Consider the following 24786-nt stretch of genomic DNA (forward strand, 5'->3'; position numbering starts at 1 on the left):
GTACCTTTACATTTGAAAATTTGTGTTTTCTCTTTTCTTAGAAAGAAAGACAAAAATATTTGCTTTTTTTTTGTATTTTTGTCTCCTCTCCACCTTCTTTTGGTATCTTTAAAAATATCTTTGAAAATAATTTTCACGTATGTTTAACAGTGTTTTAATATTAAATATGATTTTAGCTATATGTGTGGTACCAATGGAATGTACTAGGTGGACTTGCTCTAAAAGTGGTACTGATGAAGATCTGCTTGCAAACGTTCAGTTATTACAGAATCAGCTGAGGAGAACTGAAAAAAACCTTCAAACAGTAGAGAAAGAGCTTTCCAGGTATGTGTGTGTTTGGGAATGAGAACTGTCTGTCTCTCATAGTGTGAATCTTGTCTTGTTCAGTGCAATGGATTACTGCAATTAGCTCCTTTTGTGCTTTCCGTTTGAGGTCTTGAATAAACAACCCTAATAAGCAACTTAATAAAGAAAAACTGGAGCAGTAACTTTTCACTCTCCCTCCTAACACTAGTACAAATGAACATTACGGCCACTGCTTTGCTGAGGCGACAGACTTCTCTCTGGAGGATTTTGTACAGCCTAATTATAACAGTCAAGGCTTTTCCAACCCCAAGAAGAATTGTGGTAAAACATCTGACCAAGATTTTCAAAGAAAACCCAAAGTAAATATTGCTCTTTATTACTTATTATTATTACTTTGGTTTTCTGATCTTTGCTATGTTTTTGGATGTTTTTTGGCTGGTAGGGCTTGGAGCAGATACACTGTAGCACTGGACAATGATACCAATTGAGCACTCTTAAACATAATATCATTTCAATATGGTTTTTCTGCAAAGTTTCCATTAGGGCCTTTCAGTGCTTGAAGGAGGTTTATAAGAAAGATGGGGACAAAGTTTTTAGCGGGGCCTGTTCCAATAGGACAAGGGGTAATGGTTTTAAACTGAAAGGGGATCAGTTTAGATTAGGTGTAACGAGTAAATTTTTTACTATGAGAGTAGTAAAACATTGGCACCAGTTTTCCAGAGCGGTGTTAGATCCCCCATCCCTGGAAACATTCAGGGTCAGGTTGGACAGGGCTCTAAGCAAGTTGATGTGGTTGAAGTTGTCCCTGGTCATTGCAAGGTGGTTGGACTAGATGTCCTTTAAAGGTCTCTTTCAACCCAAACTATTTATGATTTTATGATGTATATATTGCTTATGTATTCATATATAAGTGTGTGTGTATATATAAAAATATATTTTTGTGTCTAGTCTTACTCAGTATCCAGAACTTCGGATAAAACTGTGGAAGAAAATGAACGTCTTCAAGAGCAAAATGCATCTTTGACTTCTCAGAACCACTACCTAAAGAACAGAGTGGAAACAATGAACTTTGAATTGATGCAGTCAAAAACAAAAGTATGTATCTTTAGCATATTCATCAAAAAGAAAAACAAACCCCAACCCCCCCAAACATCCCAATGACCATGATTTTTGAGTTTACAATTCCAAGCAGAATATGCTATTTTTTTGTTTTATCTTAATCTAAGTTTAATATTTAATATGTATTTAATATTCAGTATTAATCTTGAACATAATATTTTGGAATCTATTTCTCCATGGGCAAAACAACGATATTAATTATGAATTCTAGCTATTCATGTTCCAAAGTTTAGTGTAAAGCCAGTAAGCCATAGAATGAAAAACACATTATGAAAGAAAATAGTTCAGTATATGTATTTAGTACTGTACATTCACATGTCTAAGCTACATTGAGATTAATGTGAATAATAATGGCACAGTAGTCATTTGCAGAGGAAATGAAGAGTTAACCTCATTAATCCAAATTAATAAATTAATAAGTGAAGATGGATTAGAAAGAAATATTATATCTAATAAATCATTACTGATTTAGTATATACTTGTCTGTACAGGTTTGTTTCATGACAGTTGTATTCTTGTATTTGGTTTGTATATAATGTTAAGAAAACAGAAGTATGCTTAGTGCTTTTCGTTTGAGAAATGTTATCTCCAAGACAGAACAAATAAATAGATAAACAAAACATTTGACTGCCTGACACTGAAAGAAGAAATAGTTGAATATAAACTTTTTGGGAAAAGCAAGAGACTGGACATATAAAGAAATTCCTCTGCTAGACAGCATATCACATTGGAACTGGAAGGGATGTTAAATGAGCAGAAAATTGGAGGTCAGTTGGTGTAGATGAGCAAAGGTAATTTACAGTAGGGTTAAGAGCACTGTCATTCAGAAAGCAGATTGTTCTTAAGTGTATCACCTGAAGATATATATGCAAGTGTTAATGCAACCCCAATTATGTTTGTATTTCAGATTTCGTATCTTGAATCCACTTTAGGTACACATTTATTCAGCGTTCCGAAGTTGAAAGAACAGATTTTAAACTTGGAAGCAGAAGTTTCAGCTCAAGATAAAATTCTGAAGTAATAAGTGTACTTTTGAATCAATGTTTTATTGTTGTCTGCTTGCTAGTCCAATCTCTTTTTTGGGATGACATAATTACTGGTACTGTGTGAGTCATGTAATCTGGGGTCTGAAACTTTCATTTCAGAGCCAAATATAGGAAGAGGGAGGTGATCTATTTTGTGCTGAATGTACTTCAAGAAATTCAGAAAAAATTATAAAGGCTGGTGGAAGAAACTAGGTTATAATGTGTGCTAAACACAAATATGCCCTGATAATTGAATAGAGGGATTGTGTGCTGCACGACTGCATATATTCTGTTGTAGCAAGCATACATATTTTCAAACATGATGGTGCACTTTGTGATATAAAGGGTCAGCCACCTAGTTCCTTGGCAGTTGTGACACCTGATGCCTATTGATGAGGTTTGGACACCAGACTGCAGACATACTGCTGGGGAGTCTGGAGACTGGGGGTATTCCAAGCCTAGTCTAGAGAGATGCAGCGTGTTTGACTAGTGCTTCTCAAACATCATGTGCAGAAAAGAACAACAGAAATCTATTTTCTTTACAAAAAAGTTCCTAATTTTTTAATTATGCTTTATTTATTTGCTAGAGATGCAGAAGATAGACTAGATCAAAACCGGAAAACAGCACTGGAAAGAGAAAACATGTTGCAAAGATATCAAAAGGGCTATAAAAATCTGAAAATGGAGTTAATTGAACGGAGCAAGCAAGGAAAGAGGTACTAAGTCATTTTAATAAATGGAATACAGAATAATAAGTGTGTGCTTATTTCCATTGATAGTTATTTATTTTGTGGAATCAAGTTACTTTTCTGCTTTAAGGATGTTATTTTTTAAAAAAGGGGAATTTCTTTGTGAAGGTAGTGATTATTTAAACAGGCACATTTAAAATCTTGAAATTAGCTGGTAATTGCAGACTGATACTAGTAACCAGTTTATCAGCTGCTTTTTTCCCTTCAGGACAGATGTACTGCAGTGGAGAGCTGAAAAGTGTCCAGAATATATTTTTCCTGAATTATTTTTGTCTTTGTCTTGCAAGAACCTACAATCCATGCTCAATATTCAGCAGTACTGAGTGCTGTGTTTTTGGGGTCAGTGCAAGGAAAATGATAAAGGCACAACATAATCGAGAGAACACTTTTGTTATCCTTAATCTTACCTGTCTATATGGTACTGTTGAAAAGGGTTCTGTAATTCTGTCTCCATCACTGTTTTCCTTTCCTATTGCCTCCTTCAGCCTAACAGCTCTGTGGCTACTGGGAGGGTTAGCTAATTTCTTATGACTGTTAGAAGTTACCATGTACAGTCCTATCACTTCCAAAATGTCATTTTAAAAAAGTGAGAGATTAAATAAAAAGATTCCTATCTACCCTATTCATTTAACTCCATTACCTGGGGCAAAAATTAACTGATTACTTGGGAAAGCATTTCTTGAACCTTTTGAATGCAAACTCTTTGTTTGGTTTGTGTATCTACCCATAAAATTACCTCTAACCTTCTTATAGCAAGACAAATGGAAATACTGTGGGGCTTGCACAGCTGGTTGAAGAAATGTGTTGCTTTATGATCACCATTCAGAGCATGTGGGGCTGTAACTACCTGTACTTAGTTACTAGTTGCAAATGTAAATATTTGGGTGCTTAAGAAAAGTTGAGCCTCTGCCAGGTGTTAAAGGCAAGTGTTATGGCTAGTGTTATTATTACAGTTTTCTTTTAATCATTAATTGCCACAACTTACTATTCTTTGGCCAGGGAAACTGAAGTGCTTTAGACTAACACTGTTTTGTTATTCTGAAATCCTTTTATCCCCTTCTCTGAATACTTTTGCCATCTCCAGATGGATGGTGGTCCTCAGACTGAGAAACACTGCTCTGAGGGTTGGCCATACTTAGGGGAGGCACTGCCCCATGTCCACATCTCCCTTAGTGGAAGAGAGAAATGTTATTGAGCAGCAGTAATTCTTTGTGTGCCTGTGTTGGGTGTCCTGAACAGACTGCATACCTGAGGTTACTGCTCCAACTTCTTCCCTAGTGAGTAACAATAGGGGAAGGGGCAGGAGCGTGGTGATAGAGGGAAATACTAGGGATTGTTCCTTTGAGCAGTTTCTCGCATGATATCTATGCCTTGGAAAATTAGATGAGGAAAGAAAGTACCTGGAGCAATTACTTTAATAATTGTTTTTAGTAACTGGAGGAGATAGTTACATAATGGCTGGAATTTGTGGTTTTTGAAATTGGTTTGCTTCTTTGGCTTTGCAGAGCAGAACAGCAAAGAAATGAAGCTTTGTTGAATGTGAAGGAGCTGACAAGAGCTTTCAAAAAGTATAAAGCAGAAATAACTGAAAAATTAGAAAAGGTGAGAGTTTTTTCTTCACTAGTTTTTGCCATGTTTTTAAGATTTTTCATCTTCCAATAAGCAAGGCAGCTAACAGCAACAGGTTCACCAGTGAGTCAGTCATTTCTGATTGTGAGTGGCAAAGTTCTAAGAGAGATGGGATAGGGTAAGCAACTATTTGTGGTGATAAATTCAGTTATACAGTTTTACACTGTCTTTGCAGAGTCTGGACAGTCTGCATCTTTAGAGTATCCTAATAGTGCTGTTGTTTCTTCTGTCCCCTACTTGCCAGCTGGGAGTTTTACATTTTAAACATATAAGATCCTTTCAAAAGAACTCTTTTACTCTGTATGTTTAACCTGTTCAATGAAACATGAGCTAGAGGAGAGCTAAGATGAAGTCATCTCCCAAAGTTCCAGTGATCAAATTGGTAATACTTCCTGCCTTGTGGGAGGAGAAAATACAGGTCTGAGACAGTTAACTCTGACTGAGATTTTTTTTTTAATTGGACTTCTTTCCACATGGAAGGAGATTGCCCACCATAAATATGCCCTAAAATATTAAATTAATTTTTTCCCAGATGACACAAGAAGAAAACTTCTTTGCCCCTTTTCTTCACAACAGTGAGCAATAGAATAATTTACAGACTTCCCAGAAAGGAAAAATAGAGCATAGTGTTTATAGTATTCTTTTAAAAATAGCCAGTTGGTCATAGAAGCTTAGTTTATTGTTGTACAGTAATGAAAAAAATTGCTTTTTAAGGTTAAAGCTGAAGAATTAGTCTTGGGAAAACGTTTAATTAATTGTGAAAAAGAAAAAGAGAAGTTGAATGAAAAATGTATCAGCTACAGAAAGGATCTAAACATCCTAGAAGAGCAACTAAGGTAACGCAAGGGCTTTTAAAAATCTCTGTACGGTTTTTTGAGAAGGAATTGCGTGCTACAGTTGTCACTGTGAATGTGGTGCTCCATTCATGTAGTTCAAACCAATAATTTTTGCTACATTATTTTCTACAACTAATCTTTAAATGTTTTAATCCCACATGCTGCCACATATTCCCAGTAAGATGCCACCCCCCAAGCCTTCTGGGGACATTGGTTCCCTTGGCCACTCACTGCTGCCTGTGCTCTGTGGGTACTCTGGTTTCATGTGTGCCTGTGCTGCTGCCTGTGCCCTGCTAATGCTCCTACCCTGTGAGTTCCCTGGCTGGAGTGAAGGATACCCTTGGCATCCAATGGGGAGGCTGCACTCAGGCTGCAGTGGAGGTTTTGGTGTTGACTGCAGCTTCTGGAATGATCAGACCTGGCTTTGATGCTTTCTGTCACAACTCAAAAGTCCTTTTCCACTTACAATTTTTTATACTCCTTGTATGTTTTGTTTCAAGCTGAATGCCCCTTTTTTCAGCGGTCCTTTGTAATTCCCTCATGACTTTAATGAGGGAAGACAACCATGAGCTGGTTGTCTTTAGAGTTGTTAAGTTTGGACAAACACCTGCACAGACATTTTGTGGTATTCTATTTACATGCATTGTCCACACTCACATTCCTGTCTAAACCGTTGTTCTTTAGGCCATTTTGGCAAGACTGGGCAGTGTGTGAACACCCTTCCGTGAGTTTGAGCCTACTTGATAGGTCTCTGCTGATGATGTGTTGTTTTTTTTTTTCTTGACTGTTCTCTTTTTTTTCTGCTCAGTTACACCAGGTTTGGAACTCACCAGGGCCTTTGCTGAGCTAATTCAGTTTGGTAAACCAACAAGTACCTAAAAAAGTAAATAATTTGAGATGAACTAAAAATACATTTGTCTCAGTGTACAAGCAGATATGAAGGGAGAAATGGGCCCCCTCCCTCTCTTGTTAGTAATAGAATGATAGAGTAACTCAGTATTTTCATCCATTTTGATTTTACATATTGTTATACAGTTATTTTATCCTGTTCTTAAATTGCCCTGGCTTCTGCACAGTTAAAGCTGTTTGGTTTGTTTCCTACCAGTGCCTCTCCTGGCAGTGCTCAAAACTTCATGAAGTTGCTTAAGAAAGAGAAGTTGTTGACTCTCTCCTTTTGTTTGGTGATAACACTTTACATCTTGGTTCTTAGGAACAGTGAAAGCTTAGTAAAGCAGCGAGAACTTTTCTGTCCTTTGTATGGAGCTAAGCCTAGATTTTGAGAGGGAGGAAACTAGTAAAACTGCAGCTATGGTGTGTTCTGGTACTTCTAATAATGAAAATCCTCTATGTTGAGCTATACCTTTTAAATGCCTTTTTAGGCAATTAAAGGAAGAGAATAGTAGCACAAAAGAAGAAATTAAGACTCTAGAGGCAAAGAACGCTGAAATTACATCAATGCTGAGTCGGTCTGATCAGAAGATCATCAAGCTTGAGAGTGAACTTTCTGAAAAAGAAAATGTGCTTAAAGAGCAAAATGCTCTAATAAGTGAAAATGCAGAGCTGAGAGCACTTACTGCACAGCAACATAACCACTTGAAATTATGTCATCAAGAAATTGAGAATTCAAGGGAAGAGCTCAACATACTAGAAACCATTATTTCTCAGTTGTCTTCAAGTACATCTGAAGAGGTACAGTAACAAATACAGACTTAGAAGTGTATTATGTGTTGAATAATTTTAAGAATCAAGTTATCCAAACTTTTAACATTCTGGTATATGTGTCTTAAAATTTATATGCTGGTATAATACCTTAATTAATCATGCTGTGAAGCAATATAAAATTGATTTTTCATTGATCTTTGTTTTCCCTTAACTTTTAGTTTGAATGGCACCATTTCAAACACCAGCTTTTGAGTTCCTCAACAAAAGAAGTTATTTCAGAGTCTTGTGGTGAATCAAGTAAACCTTTGATTGCAGACCTAAGGTATAACTTTCTGGTTACTGAATTATGTCAAGAATAGGCAGATAATAAGGTGGTATTAGAATTAGGATATAGAAAGAATGTTGAAGTTGTCTTCTCCTTTATAATAGCATTAAACTGTCAATGAAAGAAGCTGAAATGCAAAAGCCTCGTGCAAACTTAACTATCTGTACTGGAGCTGAGCATCTGTCTAATGATAATGAAGGACAAGAAAACAGCAGGTCATGTGGCCTGGAAACAGAGCCTGTCAAATTGATCAGAAGTCAAGGAGGTAAGCTTTCTGAAATAGCTGTGCAGTTCTGTCTGATTAATCCACAGAACAGAAATATTCTGGTGGGGTTTAAATTGTTTTTATAGTTTTATTTTTTAAATGTACCTCTGTGAGCTATGAGGCATGGTTTGGTTGAACAGTGAGCATTTTGCCACTTTGGAAACTGTCATGTTCTCCAGGCACAATATTCTTTCTTTTGCTAGTTAAGTTACTTGTTCAGCAATAGCTAAGCTAGGAGTTGTACTGAAATGGAACTATGTATTTCTCTCTTTATGCAGGTTATGCTAAGGTCTTCATATTTTTGTTGATGCTTTTCTCTGTAACCTGCTGTTGCAGTATTTCTGCCATTGCTTCTGTGATTATTATCAGGACTGCTCCAAGAAATTCCTTCAGGGCACCTAATGATGTTGTCTTGGTTTCTTCTTGTTTGTGTGTTGGGTTTTTGTTGGGGGCTTTTTCATTTGTTTTCATGAGTCATAGTTTTCAGTTACATTACAGGTTTGTATGTACTTGTATAAATTAATCTTAGATTTATTTTTTTCTACATTGAGAGAGGAGAAAATGCCAACAGTTGGAACTTATAAGCAAGCAGTTTGAAAAGATGAGGCGAAGATTCCAGAAAGAGATAGAAGAGTTACGCACTAAACTGACAAAAGCAGATGATGAAAATTCTTCTTTGAAGAGCAGCATGGCTCAAAGGACCAGCCAGTTTCAAATCATACAGGAAGACCTACTGAAGAAGGCTTCAAAAACTAGTAGCTTAGAGAAAGAAGTAAGTTTTTAGCAGCACTGAAAAAATGCCACTACTTCTTCATTTCAGTAAGCAAAGATAGTGAAGACAATAGTTATTGTCTTCAATAACTGTTAACTGTAATTGCTGTATTAATTTTAAAATCTGATTTATTTGAGAAAAATCTGAATTAAGTTTTCAGCAAGCAGAAAAATTTAAAGATAGAAGCCTCAGTTTATTAACTGTTGGAAATATGGTTTTAAAGCTGATGTAGTGGTGGGCTTCTCTACTACTACTTTGATTTGTTATGTGGAAACTATGCTCAGTCTCGTTTCTTTGGTATGGTTTAATTAATGTGTAATCTTAGGAAATAGATGTTGAAATACACTTGTATTTTTCCTTATTTAATGTTAGTACAGTTGCCAGAGATAAACATCATTACCAGAGAGTCACAAATGAAAGAAATTAGGCTTCAGCTCATCTCAGGTTGAATAAGTTAAAATACTAATGTTTACATTCTGATGCTAATGTGTTTATAGAGTTTGGCATAATGGCATTTGAAGTATTTCCTAATAATGGACATAAGTATTATAAATCTGTAGTAGCTATTTTGCTCACAGTTATCATTAATTGGATAAATTTTAGGTAAATTGTCCTGAATCTTTCTCTTTAAATAATAAAATTTAATAGATCGACAAAACAAACGATTAATTAAAAATGCTATAGTAGTACCTAAAATGGAACCGGTGATAAGAAAGTATACACAAATACTTGAATAAACCCCTAACAGTTGTTTACATGCTGTTTAGTGCCATGTTTAATTTCAGATGAGAAAGAAATCTTCTCAACTTTCTGAACTTGAAGAACAGTTGGAAGAAAAGACTATTGCTTATTCCACTGCTGCAGCAAGAAATGCTGAGTTGGAACAGGAACTCATGGTAAAATGTTCTCACCGAGAAACTATATGTAAAAAGACAAGTGGAGATTAAAGTTTAACTTAACAGTAGTATTCAAAATGGATAGACTTTCAGATCTGCTAAATAATCTGTGCAGTTTTTAGGGTATGCAGTCTTTAAAAACTGAATCTTGTTTCAAATAAAACATTCCTTTTTCCCTGCCTTTGAATGTGGTAAGCTATTAACGGACATGTTACTTTTTCCTTATGATATGTGCAATGAAGATCTGGTCCTATTGAAGTCAGTTGTAGCATTGCCATTTGTTTCAGTGAAATACATGTAGATCTGTGACTAAAATAGTCTTCAAAATGCTGTTTTAAATGTGCCATCTCTCCATGGGAGGGTAGAATTTCTTTTTATCTTTGTCAGAAGTTATCTATGCCATAGTCCACCTTGGCAGACACCTTGTCTCTGTAGCTGCTGCTTCTACTGATCTTCTCTACCTGTGTTACAGGTGTGACATCCTTTGAGATGACACATGCAGTGTGTAACTTCAGTATTTTCTGTGTTGTTCTTTTACAAAATCTAGAAACTAGATGATCAAATAAACTGCTAATATCACAAAATATTTTTATTAAGTCTTTCTATTGTTGCCGTTTCCCAGGAAAAAAGCAGACGCATTCATGAGTTGGAAGCAACTATCAGTGAAGAACATAAGAAAATAAATTCTGCTTTTGAAAATGCAAAGTTGGTACACCTTGAGCAGCACAAAGAGTTGAAGAAACAGATAGAACTCGTAAGACCTTGTGTGTTAGTATGTATGAGTGTTATACTTGGTAACTTTTTCCTATGTTAATTTCTTTGTCTTTCTTGTAATTGTGAGACACATCCATTTAAAAAGTTATATTAAGAAGTTCATTCTTCTCCGTAGGTTTCCTGATTTTACTACATTTTCCATCTAACTCTACACAACTGTCCTTCTGAAATATTCATATCCTCTTTTCTGCTCAACTAAAGAGAAGTAAGGACTTAGGAAGAGTGCTGTTGTTCTTTGCTCCAAACAAAGCAAAAAAAAAAGTAAAGCTTTATTGCCTACTGGATTTAAACCATGACAGCTTCTAACAATGTTTTCTTGTTGGCTGAACCTCTGCCAGCCTGAGCCTTATGAGCCTCTGTGTTCAGGGAGAATACTTGGTAGGTTTTTAATTCTTTGAAGAAGAATTCTGTTGCTTCATGTGATTAGAAATATAACTGAGGCTATTTCTAGCTGTTGAAGAAGCTTGTCATCCTTTACTAAAGAATGTATGCATGTCTGGGCTGATGACAGATTATTGCACTCTGCTCTCATTCTCTTGATTCTCCTCTTGATTTAAGACATTAAGAGTTTGGGATTTCTTGATAATTTTAAGACTGTGCACTACTGCTGATGGCAAGACTGTATTTACTTTTCATTAGGAAAGTGATGGGTGAATAGAACTGAATGACATTTAGATGCAAAAATTCTTATCTAAGTAATAAATTGTGATTTACTTATGGACAGCTTCAGACACAGCTGGAGCAGAAACATCAACAATTCATTGAACAAGAGAAAATAATATCTGTTTTACAACAAGAGGTTATACATAAACAGCTTCATTACATTGAATCATTGGATGGGCTGCTGATAGGAAGCAGAGAGGTAAGGTTGGCTCTTGACTTTCTTTAAATGCAAATTGAACAAGTGACTAATAATAATGAAAAGCACATCCATAAATACATGGGAAAATTGGAGAAAATTAAAGATGCTTATGTTTTTGCTTTTTAATTCTTGTTTGACTAATTGACTGAATCTAGTGTAGTCACCAGTTACTGCTGCTACTACTATATATTGTACAAACTTCAGTGGCCTTTCATTTTTTTCTATCTCAGCATTCTCTTTATGTCTGTGGTTTGCCCCTTGGGCTTCTTGCTCTGATCAAAGGAAACAGATCTGGATAAAGAAAAGTTGCATCTATTCTGCACTAGGTGGAAAATCAAGAATGTTCTAGTCTGATAATGCCTGCTCTGCAGAATATGAAGGGACATCTGTCAGGAACCAAATTTACTTCAGAGTGTCATGTACACAAATACATTATAGAAGCAATTGTGTTTTAAATACACTGATCTGGGTTTTTTCCCTTGATTCTTAATATGAGTTTTTATTAAATTACTTTTACTATATTTACATTTTGTTCTCTTGAATAAAAATATGTGTACAAACAGGAAATGGAAAAATCAAAATGCCAAGAAAGATCAAGGATTGAAGATGCTGGGAAGTCACTTAACAGAAGAAACAATCAAAGTTAATAAGTTCTTTGTTATTTTCAATTAATAGTTTTGAAGTTTGCAGTAATGGTGTATTTCCTTTTATCCTCTATAGAAAAAAATTTTTATAGAAATTTGTCTTAGGTAAATATTTCAGAAGTCATTGACCTGAAGTTTTTCCATTTTTTTTCTGTTGTTTCTTTTTGGTTTAGTTTCATTTTTTTTGATTAAAGCAAGTATGGTGAAACCTACAGTAAGGGATCATGCAATGCATAATTGCTTTTTAAAATTATTGTAGTTACAAATAGGACAGACTTGTGCTTATTGTACTCTCAAAGTACAACTTTGTCCAACAGAACTAATGTTATGTATCTTTTTTGTCTAGATATGGCATATATTTTAGATATATATGATGCTATAATATTGGTCACGTTTTTAGCCATCTATGCCTCTTCCTAGTGTTTGCCTGATAAATATTTTCCATGCAGCACTTTCAACAGTATCTTAATGAACCAGTGCCATGTGGTGATTTACCCCAGTGAGGTTTCAAACAGTATTAAACCTCCAGGATATCGGCAGGAGAAGATACTGGGGTCTCAGCTGTTAGCATGCTCTTTCTGAGCTTGTGTTGGACCTGTTTACTATCCAAGTGGCTTTGTAGTATTTGGGACGTTTTACAGAGATTTAAAATTAAGACCCATTGTAATTTCTCTTCAACAAACTCTCAAATGGAGTGGGGAGAGAGAGATATACAGTCCAGTGTGATTTAGAAAACTGGTAGTCTGATTGCAAAATGGAAAGCGTCAGCCAGTCTGCAGCTAAATTCAGCACAGTTCTCATTGATGAGAAGTCTTAGTATCACAACCAAATGGTTAAGAAAAGCTTAATTGCTATGGCTCAAGACCTTTGGGGGTTTGTTAATTGTAATTTTTATCTGTTTGAGGTTATAAGGTATTTTTTAGAGACTCAAATTCAAATTAATATTAAAAGGGTAAAGCAGATTAACAGCTCTGAGACATTGCTCAGAGCTCTTCCTTTCCCTTTTGGTGAAACTCTGGCACTGTCTCCCAGTGCAGAAAGGGAAAACATGCTGTTAATAACTATCTCAAAAGAAGTGTATCAAGAATGTTATTTTTGCATCTGAGCGTTATTTTTGGAAAACATGTGTCAGCTCACATATGATAATTCCAAATTTATTTATATAGTTCTATATATAACAACCTATGATGGATTAATGATTTGGTATTGGGCATATGTCTGCTTTTAAATTCTAGCTACTGACAAATATTGGAATATCTTCTCGTAACTGATAGTCTCATCTTGTTTAAACACAGTCTAAAGTACTGTAATTGAATTTCACAAATAATTTTAATTTCTGAATACTATTTCAGTTTTAAAGTTTATCATAATCTTCCATGACTGTTTCAATACTCTTTCGATAAAAATGTAGCTTTTTGGACATTTTATACGAAGATGACTTTTAACACAATTTTTAGACTAGCTGATACAGACCATGCCATGCAATTTTAAGTGATCTATTGCATCCAACTAGGAACAACAACTCGAGTCAGCATTAAAGGTATGTGAGGAAGAAGTTGTAATGTATTTGAGTCAGTCACAAGAAAATAAGGAGGTGTTTGAAAATCATCTCAAAGACAGGTCTGAAGAGGTAACAGCTTGTTTTACAACTCTTCTGTATTGCAGAGAACACTTGTTATGATTGATTTAATCTGAAAGTTTGTAAAATAACAGCGAAAACATTTGCAACAGGAGCTGTGAATAGGAAGTAAGCTGGGAAAAGACGATGCATTTTGTGAGGGTAAAGGGGAAAAATCATACTTAAGAAACACTGGATAAGCTTAGGGAAAAGAAGCACCCAGATAAATGAATTGTTGAAAGAAGTAAAAAAACAGAATTATGTGAAACAAAGCATTCTCTTGGGGAAAAAAATGGAGGGAGCAGTATTGCAATATAAATTTAGGTGCATATAATTGATTTGTTCTTCAACTATCTTAATGGGGAAGAAGTCCTGGGCATAAGAAAATGTTTACTTCAAGCCCCAGAGTTTTATCATACTTTCCACTACTACATGAAAGCAAGAAGGAATTGAGTTTAAATATTAGGATGAATTTTTCTTTGTGAGTATGCCCAACCACATTAACTAATTATATAGTAGGCTCTTCATGTCAGTGCTGACCTGCTGAGAGAGAGGCTTCGTCAAACAGAGATTGCCAGACCCTAAAATTAAAAATCTCTTATGTATGTTCTTAAAACATTGACAAGCTATATTTAGAAAATAAGAATCAAAAACTGGGACCGCTAAGTTACCACTATCCTAACCTACTTTATAAAGCACAACTCAGGGATGAATTATGAGGTCTGTTATGTACTGTTGCAACTGTAATGCAACTAAATTCAGAGCCAGAAGTTCTATTGAATCATAGATGTGATTCTGTGCTCATTAAGAGAGAATAGCTATGCAAGTGAAAATAAAAATGTTTTATTTTAATGGAAAATAAATGTCTTTTCAGCTTCATTATTTGCAGAAAGAAATAAAAATAAAAGATCAGAATATTCAGGACACGAGTGAACAAACTGTTCTCCTACAAACTTTGCTTCATCATCAGCAAATGTTACAGCAAGAAACTATTAGAAATGGGGAGCTGGAAGATAATCAGATTAAACTCGAACAACAGGTACAGTATGGTGAGAAGTGTCTACGTAAAGAGAGAAAATTAAATGCCTTTAGATATGTTTTTGTAATACCTTTAAAATCTGAATGTTTCTTTGATAACTGAGTTGATAATTATGATTTTAGATATATCTAAAATAAAGAGTTTAGTGATCTGTTTTATCTTAAACCAGGTTCTGTGCTATCAGAAATGCTAGCTCGCATTAGAGTGGCTAGGTACTTTGAAAATCAAACCCTAGACTGCAATTAAGGAGAGGTGCATTTAAATTCAGAAAGTTGTCTCTTGTTATATTTACTAGAAACTATTTGTCTTTCAAATGTGCAAAGTTCTAGTCTTAAATTATATATAGACTATAAAGACATCTGCTGCGTTAAACCCCTCATTATGTTATGTGAGTTGCAAGACAAGGCAGTATGTTTCTTTGGAATGCAATTTAAAAGTACTCTGAATACTGTTTGCCAGGTATCCACTTTGGAAAAGGAGCTTCAGAATCAGAAAGCATGTGCAGCAGATGAGTTGAGAAAGGTGGAGGAGAAACTTCGCTTTGCTGCTCAGGAAGCAGATTTAAAGAGACAGAAGGTGGATGAACTGAATTGTACAATCAGGTAGGTTCAGTGTAACAGAGGGATGTTCTGCACAGAGACATGGATCAGAAAGATTGCTGTCTGAAATGGTATTCAGCTCTGTAGTTACACACTTCAGCCTCTGTATGAGCATAGACTCGAATTCAGAAGGGAAGCTTCTAAATAGCAGAGGCATGAGTTTCTGGAACAGTTTTCCAGTCAAATTAATGCATATCCTGGCAACTTATTTAGCCTTAAGATGGCACTTCATGATGCAGTTCAATTCATAAATGTATCAACTTGCTTGTAATTGTAGATAGTATATTCTAGGGGAGCTTGCTAGTCTTAAAGAATATTGTTTTGATTGCAAGAAAAGCCTACTTAACATGACTTTTTATTTCTGTTTTATTCACAAACCCTTGTCTTAGAGCATGTAAGGGTATACACATGTTGCTTTTATTACATGGTTCATTTTTTTCTGGTTGCTTCTATTAGGCAGATTAAATTGGAGATGGATCAGTGCAAGAATGAACTTATTGATATGGAAAAAGAAGTAGTGCAATTACAACAAGATGGTGAAAACAAAACAGTGCAGATAAATCAGTTGGATATCACTTTGGAAGAAGCAAGATCAGAGCTCAATAAAAAGGCAAATGAGGGTAATTGGGCTATTTTGTTTCTCAGGCTTCCTTTCATTATGCTATTTCTGTTTATGTATTAGACATTTTTCCATTTCCCCCTGTTTTATAATCAAGTACATGAGAGTCAAAAAATGATAATTTTTTTTAATGTATTAGTAATTCCATAGTTAAAAAAACCTGAACAAACAAAGCCAAACCCAACCAAACAACACCCCCACAATGCAAAAAAATCACAAGCTTTTTTTTAACATACCTTTGCAAATTCTCACTTCTGTGGTATATACCTTTACCCCAGGTGAAATGAATAAGTAGTTTCCCTGTAAATTAGCAATGCAGATTCTTACTGTGATAATCAAATGAGGCACATACATTTCATAAAGGCGTATGCTATTCACAAAAATTCAGCTCTTTAAAAGAAACAGAAAATCTCACAAGGGAGTCTGTGGAAATAAACTTTCCAATCTATTCTCTTCCATTTAATTTAATTGTACCATTGTTTTAAACCAGAGGAATACCAGCAATTCTGCTTGCATTTTTCATAGCACTGCATATTCAATTACTATATTGTCCCTGCACTTTCTCCTTGGCCAGATGTTTTTAGATATATCCTCATATTTCAAGTCATTAATTGAATGAAAACATAGCAAAGACTTACATGCCATAGGAAGGCTTTTGAATAAGAAGTCACTGTTTTTCTAGATTGTCCTAAAAAATACTGATACTGAAAATTTATTATGACCACAAATGCTACTAGGTAGTGGTGTTGCATAAAGACCCTGGCGTGCTGATGATTAAGCATTTTGTCTTTTGTGGTGTGTGTGTGTAAAATAGTGAATGATTTAGAAGATAAGCTGCTTCAAAGTGAGACTTGCCACAGGGAAGCCTTACAGAAAATAGCAGAACTAGAATCTGCATTACACAATGCCCGTGGAGAATTAAAAATCACTTTAACACAGCTTCAGGAATTGCAAGATGCATTACAGAATGCACAGTCCTCTCTGGAGGAGAAGCACATTGCTATCATGGAGCTAACAACTGAGCTCAGGTAAGCTGGTATCTTTTCCATCATGAAAACTTACTTGTGTTAATTTTTCCTTAGGAATAGCAAGTAGCTTGGATGGCTTTTTTCTAATGTTCTTAACAGCTCTCTATAATTTTTAGGTGCTTTTCAGCTGTAAGATAAGTTGATACTTGAGCTCCTCAGCTCACTTTTAATTTCTAAAAGTGGTGCTGAATTCTTTTTTAGGAATTCTATTTTAAAAACTGCTAAAATTATTTTCTGAATCCCAAAGCTGTGAAGTAATTGTACAAAGAATAATGAAATTTTCTAGTTTCCTTTCTGACCACAAATTAATGGTGCTTTCTTCTGTACTATTCTTTTTTAAGAACATGTTTTCCTCATATAGCCAATTAAATAACTTGAATAATGAAGTTGTTGGGCAATCTCCACCTGGAATATAGTAAACAGAATTATTCCATTTGGGTTTGTTTCTTTGCAATCAATTAGTTGATTCATGTTTAGGGTAATATGGCTGTAAGTAACAGAGCTAATGATTTCCAAGCTGGATACATGAAGCTAAGCAACTGAATGTGCATTAAGCAATTAAACATATGAGAATTTCAGGTATTGCAAGGGTGAAGTTGAAGACAAAAAACAAGAACTCCTTGAAATGGACCAAGCACTGAAAGAAAGGAATTGGGAACTGAAACAAAGAGCAGCTCAGGTCAGATTATTTTAAGTATGTTACTGACAATTGGTACTGTTATGTAGTAGATAACTTACGAAAAGCCTGCTAGGTTTGGTTGCTTTGAAGTATTGTCTCAAACTGTACTGTTACTGTAGCCACGGAGTCAAGCTCAAAACCAGCTCGGTTTACTGAAGCCTTATGGTACCAGGAAAATCAGGCTGTGCTCCCCTAAGGGACACAGAGTTCTGGTTTAAAGAAACAGAAGCCTCATGCAAACCCTTCATTAGTTCTTCATTAGTGATAAAGTTATAAGACAACTGTTCTCATCTTGATGTTTGGTAAGAGGAAGAAAGAGCTGTGCTGAAGTGTGCTTGGAGATGATAGACTCCTTTCCTTGTTTGCACTGGAGCATGTTTGATTAGCTCTAAAGCAGCCTCTAAATATGAAATGGTGTCTTGGTTGAGAATACATTTCTGTAGCTCACTTGAAATATTTTCAGTCTTTTGGTCTGGCTTCTTTGATGCCCATCATGGGAAAATTCTTTTTCTGCCACTTATAATTAGCCTCTTCCTGCAGGAGTTACTAGCCTTTGTATTCAAGAATATTTGAGGTTCAGAGAGGAGGAGTGGAGATTTGAATAAATCTGTTTAAGCAACTGACACTGTAAGGAGGCCAGATCTTGCAATATATTTTTGCCACAGTATCCTGTGAGCTGCTCCAGGAATTCATCAAAGCTTTTGATGAATTGATGTTTTTTTTTGGTTTGGCAAAATCTGTCACTTTCTAACAAGAGGGATTTGTATAATTACTCATAATATTTATTTTAAAATGAGATATAGGCTTGTATTCTGTGTATATGAGGACCTAACATATTCAGTTATGGATTTTTTTCCTGATTTTCCCCTTTTCTTTTTATGTTTGGCCACTATTTTTTTAAACAACATAGCTAGGGTGCAGTTTTATATTGACTACTCCAGAGGATACTCTTGAGGCTACAAAGGATTAATTTCATTCATTTTGCTGTCATAGTTTGTAATATTGCTTCTTAAAATCTATATACTAATTCAAAATAAAATATTTCCTTTTCTTCCTTTCTTACCTGTAGATTACACAGCTGGATATGACAGTTCGTGCATATAGAGAAGAAATGGAACAACAAATAATTCAATTACAGTGCAATTTAGAAAAGTCAGAGTTGGAAATCAAGGAATGCAATAAAAAGGTAATTCTCACTTAATTAAAAACAGTCTCCCTAACAAAGGGCAGATAATTTTATGAGAAAGTCTGGTCCTGGGACACAATAGCTGGACAGGTTTAATCTAGAAGATGAAAACTGGTTTCTTATTATAGAGAGAGGGAAGGCAGTACCTTAATAATGTACCAGCAAAAACACTTCATTTGTCAGTTGAAACAATAAATTTTGCAGGGATATAACAGTGCAAAAACGAAAACTTATTTTTTCACTTGATATGATATAGCTCCCAAACTGCTCTTTTGGTAAAGGAACATGTTGACAAAATAAAAAATCGACAAGGGAATCCAAAGTCAGTGGTAAAACTGATGGTTATTTGTGAGTTTTCTTTGTTTTGTGGTTTGGGTTTTTTTTTAAATCATTCTGACTTTGGTAAAATATCAGTTCTGATTTAATTGCATTTTCTGTTCAGATTGAGAGCTTAGAGAAGAAACTTCAGCATTCTAAAGATCAGCTTCGTGAAAAAGAGTTTGAATTGCTCCAGAGAGACCAAGAAATAAATCAGCTGAAGAAAAAAAAAATCAAAGAAAACAACATAGCCTAGAAGCTCTTGAAAAGGTAAAATGTACATAACAAATTATCAATTTTTAATGCCATTACTGTACCTGCCTAGAACGAACTATACAGTGTCTCTTTAGCATAAGTGTCATTAATTCTCCCAGAATCATTGTATTTTATATCCTGGTGTTTGCTGAATCTTAATCCCCTGAAGTTAAACCAGTTTAGTTATTTAAAAGATACAAATTTAATGGCACACTCTTAATTGTCTGCTTTCTGTGGAGAAATTTGAATACTGATTATCTTTAGTAACCCTGTTTTCTGACTGTGGACAACATGGTCTTCCTTGAAATGAAACAAAATGCTGTATAATGAGGGCTTCTCATGATTTAGGTACTATCTTGCAAAAATTATTGCATCCAAAGAGCCCTGATATGTGGCACGTTTATAGGAACAAGAAGTGAGAGTTTTTTGGCATAGTGAATGGGAGCATATGGATAGAATAAACTTTATAGATGACTTTATGCATTACATAAATCTTTGGTTTGGTGCATGAATCAGTCCCTACAAATATAACTGTGACCTGAGATAAGTAGGCTTTGTGCAGATGATTGCCAGCTAGAGGTAAACTGCAAAGCCCCAACGGCTCCTGCTACTTTGGTTGTGCTGCATTTGTGTGTTTCTTTTCCCTAGGGTGAGATATCAGAGAAGGCTTATTTCTGTGTGGTCACCAAAAGCATTTGGTCTGCATTCTACATCATGGAGGCTTGGCAGTGTAACAGCTGAATCTGAAGGTTGTTTCACTGCCAATTAAAGCAGTGTCAGCTCTCCTGTCTTGTTTTCTGTTAGGTTGTTTATGACACTCGAGAACAGGACAGTGACTGCTACTACCATTCACACATATCATTAACATATTTCCAACTTTTCCTAAGGGATGATTCTGAAGGAAAGAATTTCCTAGCTAGCCCCTGTACAACTGCTGACTAGACCCTTTCTTTCCAGACAAATTGCCTTGTTATTGTTTTTCCTAAGGAATAGCAGGTAGGGAGAGGCCTTAGAATGATATAAGAAAGGCTTTGAAAATAGACCTACTCCAGTCATGTTCCTTTAGAGACTTGGGATGAAGGAAAAGAAATTTTAAGTTTATTTTCATTGTAATGAGGTGGATAAAACACTAGATTTTGGAAGCATTCTGCATAAAATACAAAATACAATGCAGAGGGCTTCTGGCTCCACTTAGAATATGATGTGGTTCCTTCTTTGTTTAAAAATTGTGTATATTAACATGATATAAGAAAACACTTTCCCCATTAGTAACACATTGCAGACTGACTGACCAGTCTTCCACAGAAACTTTCTGTCCTAGTTCTAAAAACTCAATTGCCTAATTTATCTAGGGAAAAGGGGTAGGGGCTGTGTGTGTGTGGCCCAGGGGAGTAGTCTGCCTCATTCTTTTTCCTCTTAATACACTACTTTGTCTGCTTATTACAGAAAATATATTAGTTCAGGGAAGGAATTGCTAGAGAGGGTTGATTTCTATCCTAGTCCACTCTACCCCTTTGGGACTCATGAAATAACCAGGTCACAGATTTTTCGGTTGAATCGTTCTTTGTTCTTACTCTGCTTCAATTTGCAGTGAGGATCTTGTAACAATTCAGCACTCTGCTACCCTTCGAAGTTGTAAGTATTCCAAATAAAGGAACTGAAAATACCGTAATGAACATTAAGAATGGGTTTTTCATTTTTCTGGGAAATTGAAGTAATTTCCTTTATTAAAAAAAAAAAAAAAGGCAGATTGGACTTATAGCAAACTAATTTTTTGTGACCTCAGTTTCTTCTGATATGAGAAATGAAATTGTTTAAAAACCTAATGTTAATGTAAACATGGCTGCTGTGTATCATATACTAAAGAGACTGAATGCTCTTTCTATAAATGAACTGTTGAATAATTAGATCCACCATGTAAACTTGTTTTTTGAAGCAGGGGTGGGAAGAAGCTAAAGCTCTAGAAACAAAAAAACCCCACCCAACCTCAAACACACTGTGTTTGGCTGCATTTATTTCTATGTACTCTAGAAAATCCAGTTTACATTCACGTTGCTATTTTTCTTGCTTTGTGCTGGTAAACATCATAAGCTTTCTTCCTTTTGATACCTTGATAATGTTGATGGGGTTTTTACAAACACTTCCTGAATTATTAGAATTTCTGGTTGCTAGGAACTTAAACACAAATGAAATCCAACATGAAACCTTAAGCCTTACACAGAGGAGCAATTTCAAAATACAGTGCTCCTTTAAACTGTACAAAATTTTTACAGGGATTTGCATATGAAGATTTCTTAAAATATTCCACATAACATTTTCCTACTTATCTGCTAGAACTTAGTATGTGTTGGAAAATTTGTAAATTGTGCTCATTTGGAAAGCAAATGTACTTCACTTACAAGAACAGTGGACAAAAATGCATCAATAATGTCAGTCTAGGGGTCAAAATTTGAGAAAGCAGCCATGGACTTGAGACCTGCTGTTAGTTTTCTTGAATTTGTAAAATAAATCTTAATAATGAAAAGTAATATCTTGTTACAAATTGATTTAGATATAATAATTTGAATGCAGAAGTTTAAAGGAAGGTTCTGATCACAGATACTTTGTTTCAGGGGCAAGAACTGTGAAGAAATGAATGTTGCCCATTGGACAAGCAGCAACCCAGGAATGCTACTGCTGGCATCATTATTGTGCATTCCAAGAGGAAATGTTAATGTTGTATTTCTAAAAAAGGAATGCAGTTATTTGTACTGAAGCAGATGATACCCTTTTTATTTTTCCAGCTGTTTTTAAGATTATTGCCTTGATTTAATAACATATTAATTTATTTTTTCATACTTAAAAAAAAATTATTTCTCTTAAGTTGTAGGAATTAATTTCAGCTCTTGTCTTTTTTCAAGGATTTTGTATGGTGTACTTGTTTCGTATCTCACTTCTAATTAAAAACACAATGGTATTATTAAGAATTTTTGTTTGGGAATATTTTATCTTCTTTTTTTGTACATATGCAGTGTTGCAGACACAACATCTTATTAAAATTGACCTGTTTGCAAGATGTTTTAGGACACTGATTTGATCACAGACACTGGGAAAACCTGCTTGCTTTATTCCAAGCAGTATCTTTAAAATGCAAAGGCCATAAAGCTTTCTGAGCTTTGAGCTTTTTTTATTTCTAACAAAAATCTCTACAAAAATTATCATAGATTAAAATGGCATCATAATTATGCATTCTAAAACATATTTATTTCCATTTTTCCAAAAGTACTACACAATTTAGCTGTACGAATGCCTGGTGGCTCCACTTTTATATTTATATGAGCATCAGAAACTGCAAATGTGGTTATGAGGCCTCAATCTGCGTCTGAATAATGCATACGTGATTTATGTGCATTAAGACATGTGATTCATACTTCAGAAAATCAAGTTAATAAAGTTACTTGACTTGAGGAACAGAATTGAATGTGTTGCAATTTAAATCCTAGGCCTCAGTTAAGTGTTTTGTACATTAAAAGTGAATCTTGGCCAACAAATATATCTATTGTGTTTCTGCAACTCTGCAAGTGGTCCTGTGCCAAAGTCCTTGGGCAGTCATAGGCCTTTCATTGTTTATGTAAACACGTTCCACAAATGCCACACTCTAAGTGGTTCTACAAAACCAGCCACACATTCTGCTACCATTGACAAGGTCAAGATACACTTATCTAAAATATTTCTGCAGTTTCAGATTATTTAATCTGCTATTATGAAAATTATGATGTAGCGAAAAATACTGTTCCTTACAGAAATATATTGCGTGTTTTACATCAAGCTATACGTTTCTCTACATAATAGTAAAGGAAAAACATTAGAATTAGGTTGACTGGTGTAATAATTGCAAATTAAACTATTATTTTTTTCCTCTTTAGGCACATCACTTTGCCTTCAGGCTAGAATTCTATGCATCAAATTTCAGACAGATTTTTTTTAAAGCAGTGGAACATATAAGCCCTTCAAACCAGGATTTCAAGTGGAAAATACAACCAATCTGTAATTACAGCTGCATCACAACACTAGTGGAATTCCACTAACTAGCATTGCATAAAGCCTCGCTTGCTCCTCCTACATGCACTAAATATAAATGTGCATGAGCAGCAAAAGCAATTTGCCTAATCTCTGAATCAGCTAAATAGCATTTGCACTAAAATTTTGTCTGTATACTAACTTATGTGGTTAAACTGTGGGTCAAACCTGATAAATAAGCAGAATCATAGTTACGTTTTCTCTGTTTAGATGTTGTGCTATTTTATTGCTTGCCTGAGAAGTTAATGATTCCACTTATACTGTTCAAGTCAATTTATTTCTTTTGGAAAGGATGGAGTTGGGGTTTTTTTAACATAATTTCAGTTAAATGTTTCTGTAGGGTCCTACTTTTCTTGAATTACTAATGAATTTACTTCTCTGCAAATCCTGGAACACTAAGTTCATTTTTCTGAAGTGCATTGCATCACATGGGATTGCTGAGTCTTGGAAAACATTTTACTGGGGATAATGGCATTGCAATTAGCTGAATGCTGCTCATAAGGCTAATTGCTTATTAAGGTCTTTCTTTTTTCTGTCACTGAGGGCAGAAACAACAGACTGAGTTTCTTTCTGCAATGTACCTGCAGTTACTGCATGTTAAGTTCGCGTTGCACCCAAGTGCCAGTCCAAATGCCCCTCTGTTTAATCCACAGTATATATGCAAAATTGGTGGAATATTTTCTCCAAAACTAGAATGGTCCAAAACTCAGACATCATGCTAGTTCTGATTTTTTAAAATTTCCATGTTGTCATTTGCAGAATCGAAAGTGTTGAAAGAGATTCCAGTCTTAGCAAGCACGTAGTGAAGCTGGTCTGTTCAACATCTTCCTGTCAGTTCTCCACTGCCAGTATACTTGCTTGCTTTCTCTATTCTTGGTTGGGGACACTGCCAAAAGGAAATGTGAGGAATCTGTCCAACAACTTGTCTCTTTCAAAATCCACATCCCATTTTTCAATTTTTTTTTTTTCTGTAATGGCTACTAGGACTCATAATAGTAAGGGATTGGGAAGAAATCCATTCCTCATTCTGTTGCAAAAGAACAAGGAGGGTGCAGTAGGTGTAGAAAGTCTGACCAGCTTTAGCAGAGGGATCCCACTTTGGGTGCAGTTTACTTTCCATAAATATGAGTGGAAGACTTGACACTACAGACTGATTGTAACTGTGGCAAGGCTTTTCCTGCCAGTATTGTGCAAGCTGGTTATTCTATTAAAAAAAAATCCATGTAGTTTACAAATGTCTTATTTTTAAGTTTAATCAAATTTTGTATTAAATATAATCCGTGTTGATAATGCAGTTTATAAGCACATGCAGGAGCATCTGCTTCTGTTTTTGTCTAGTTGGAGATTATCCCTTAATCATGCAAGGCCCAGGTGTGCACTTTCAGATTTGTTGACTCAGGGAAGCTGGAGATAACATTAAAGACCAGTCACATTATACTGTAGTCACATTTAGGTTGTTGCTCCTCTGAAGAAGACTCTTGCTTGAACCACTCAGTGAAAAGAATGGCAAGAAGAAATGTCC

The 24786-nt window shown here is 35.2% G+C and overlaps 1 protein-coding gene across 4 annotated transcripts; it reads left to right on the plus strand.

Annotated features, from left to right (window-relative positions):
* The first annotated feature begins 179 nt into the window (after window positions 1–179).
* Window positions 180–24760, plus strand: CCDC18 (coiled-coil domain containing 18). Of its 4 annotated transcripts, XR_007907910.1 has the most exons (24): window positions 180–324; window positions 515–665; window positions 1255–1401; window positions 2333–2442; window positions 3038–3166; window positions 4705–4801; window positions 5543–5664; window positions 7044–7353; window positions 7545–7648; window positions 7756–7916; window positions 8468–8688; window positions 9474–9584; window positions 10207–10338; window positions 11083–11220; window positions 13378–13494; window positions 14357–14521; window positions 14981–15123; window positions 15577–15740; window positions 16554–16767; window positions 17347–17446; window positions 18516–18632; window positions 19075–19220; window positions 20797–20840; window positions 21818–24760. XR_007907910.1 is itself a non-coding variant. In XM_051808601.1 (23 exons), exons 1-22 carry the CDS (start codon window positions 194–196, stop codon window positions 19204–19206), a joined length of 3216 nt encoding a protein of 1071 aa, XP_051664561.1. In that variant the 5' UTR covers window positions 180–193; the 3' UTR covers window positions 19207–19220; window positions 21818–24760. The 4 variants fall into 4 exon arrangements, 2 of the variants coding, with proteins under 2 accessions (XP_051664561.1, XP_051664574.1); XR_007907911.1 differs by lacking the exon at window positions 13378–13494; XM_051808601.1 differs by lacking the exon at window positions 20797–20840.
* The last annotated feature ends 26 nt before the right edge of the window (window positions 24761–24786 follow it).

This window comes from Manacus candei, unplaced genomic scaffold (genome assembly GCF_025592945.1).
Source record: "Manacus candei isolate 608988 ecotype Guabito, Panama unplaced genomic scaffold, ASM2559294v1 h1tg000005l, whole genome shotgun sequence".
NCBI classification, from domain to species: Eukaryota; Metazoa; Chordata; class Aves; order Passeriformes; family Pipridae; genus Manacus; species Manacus candei.

Excerpts from the sequence above, each read along its gene's own strand:
- CCDC18 (XM_051808601.1), top strand. The coding sequence starts at position 194 with ATGGAATGTACTAGGTGGACTTGCTCTAAAAGTGGTACTGATGAAGAT. Across the intron at positions 8,689-9,473 it reads CTAGTAGCTTAGAGAAAGAA|ATGAGAAAGAAATCTTCTCA; the intron begins GTAAGTTTTTAG and ends GTTTAATTTCAG. Across the intron at positions 13,495-14,356 it reads TCAAAGACAGGTCTGAAGAG|CTTCATTATTTGCAGAAAGA; the intron begins GTAACAGCTTGT and ends ATGTCTTTTCAG.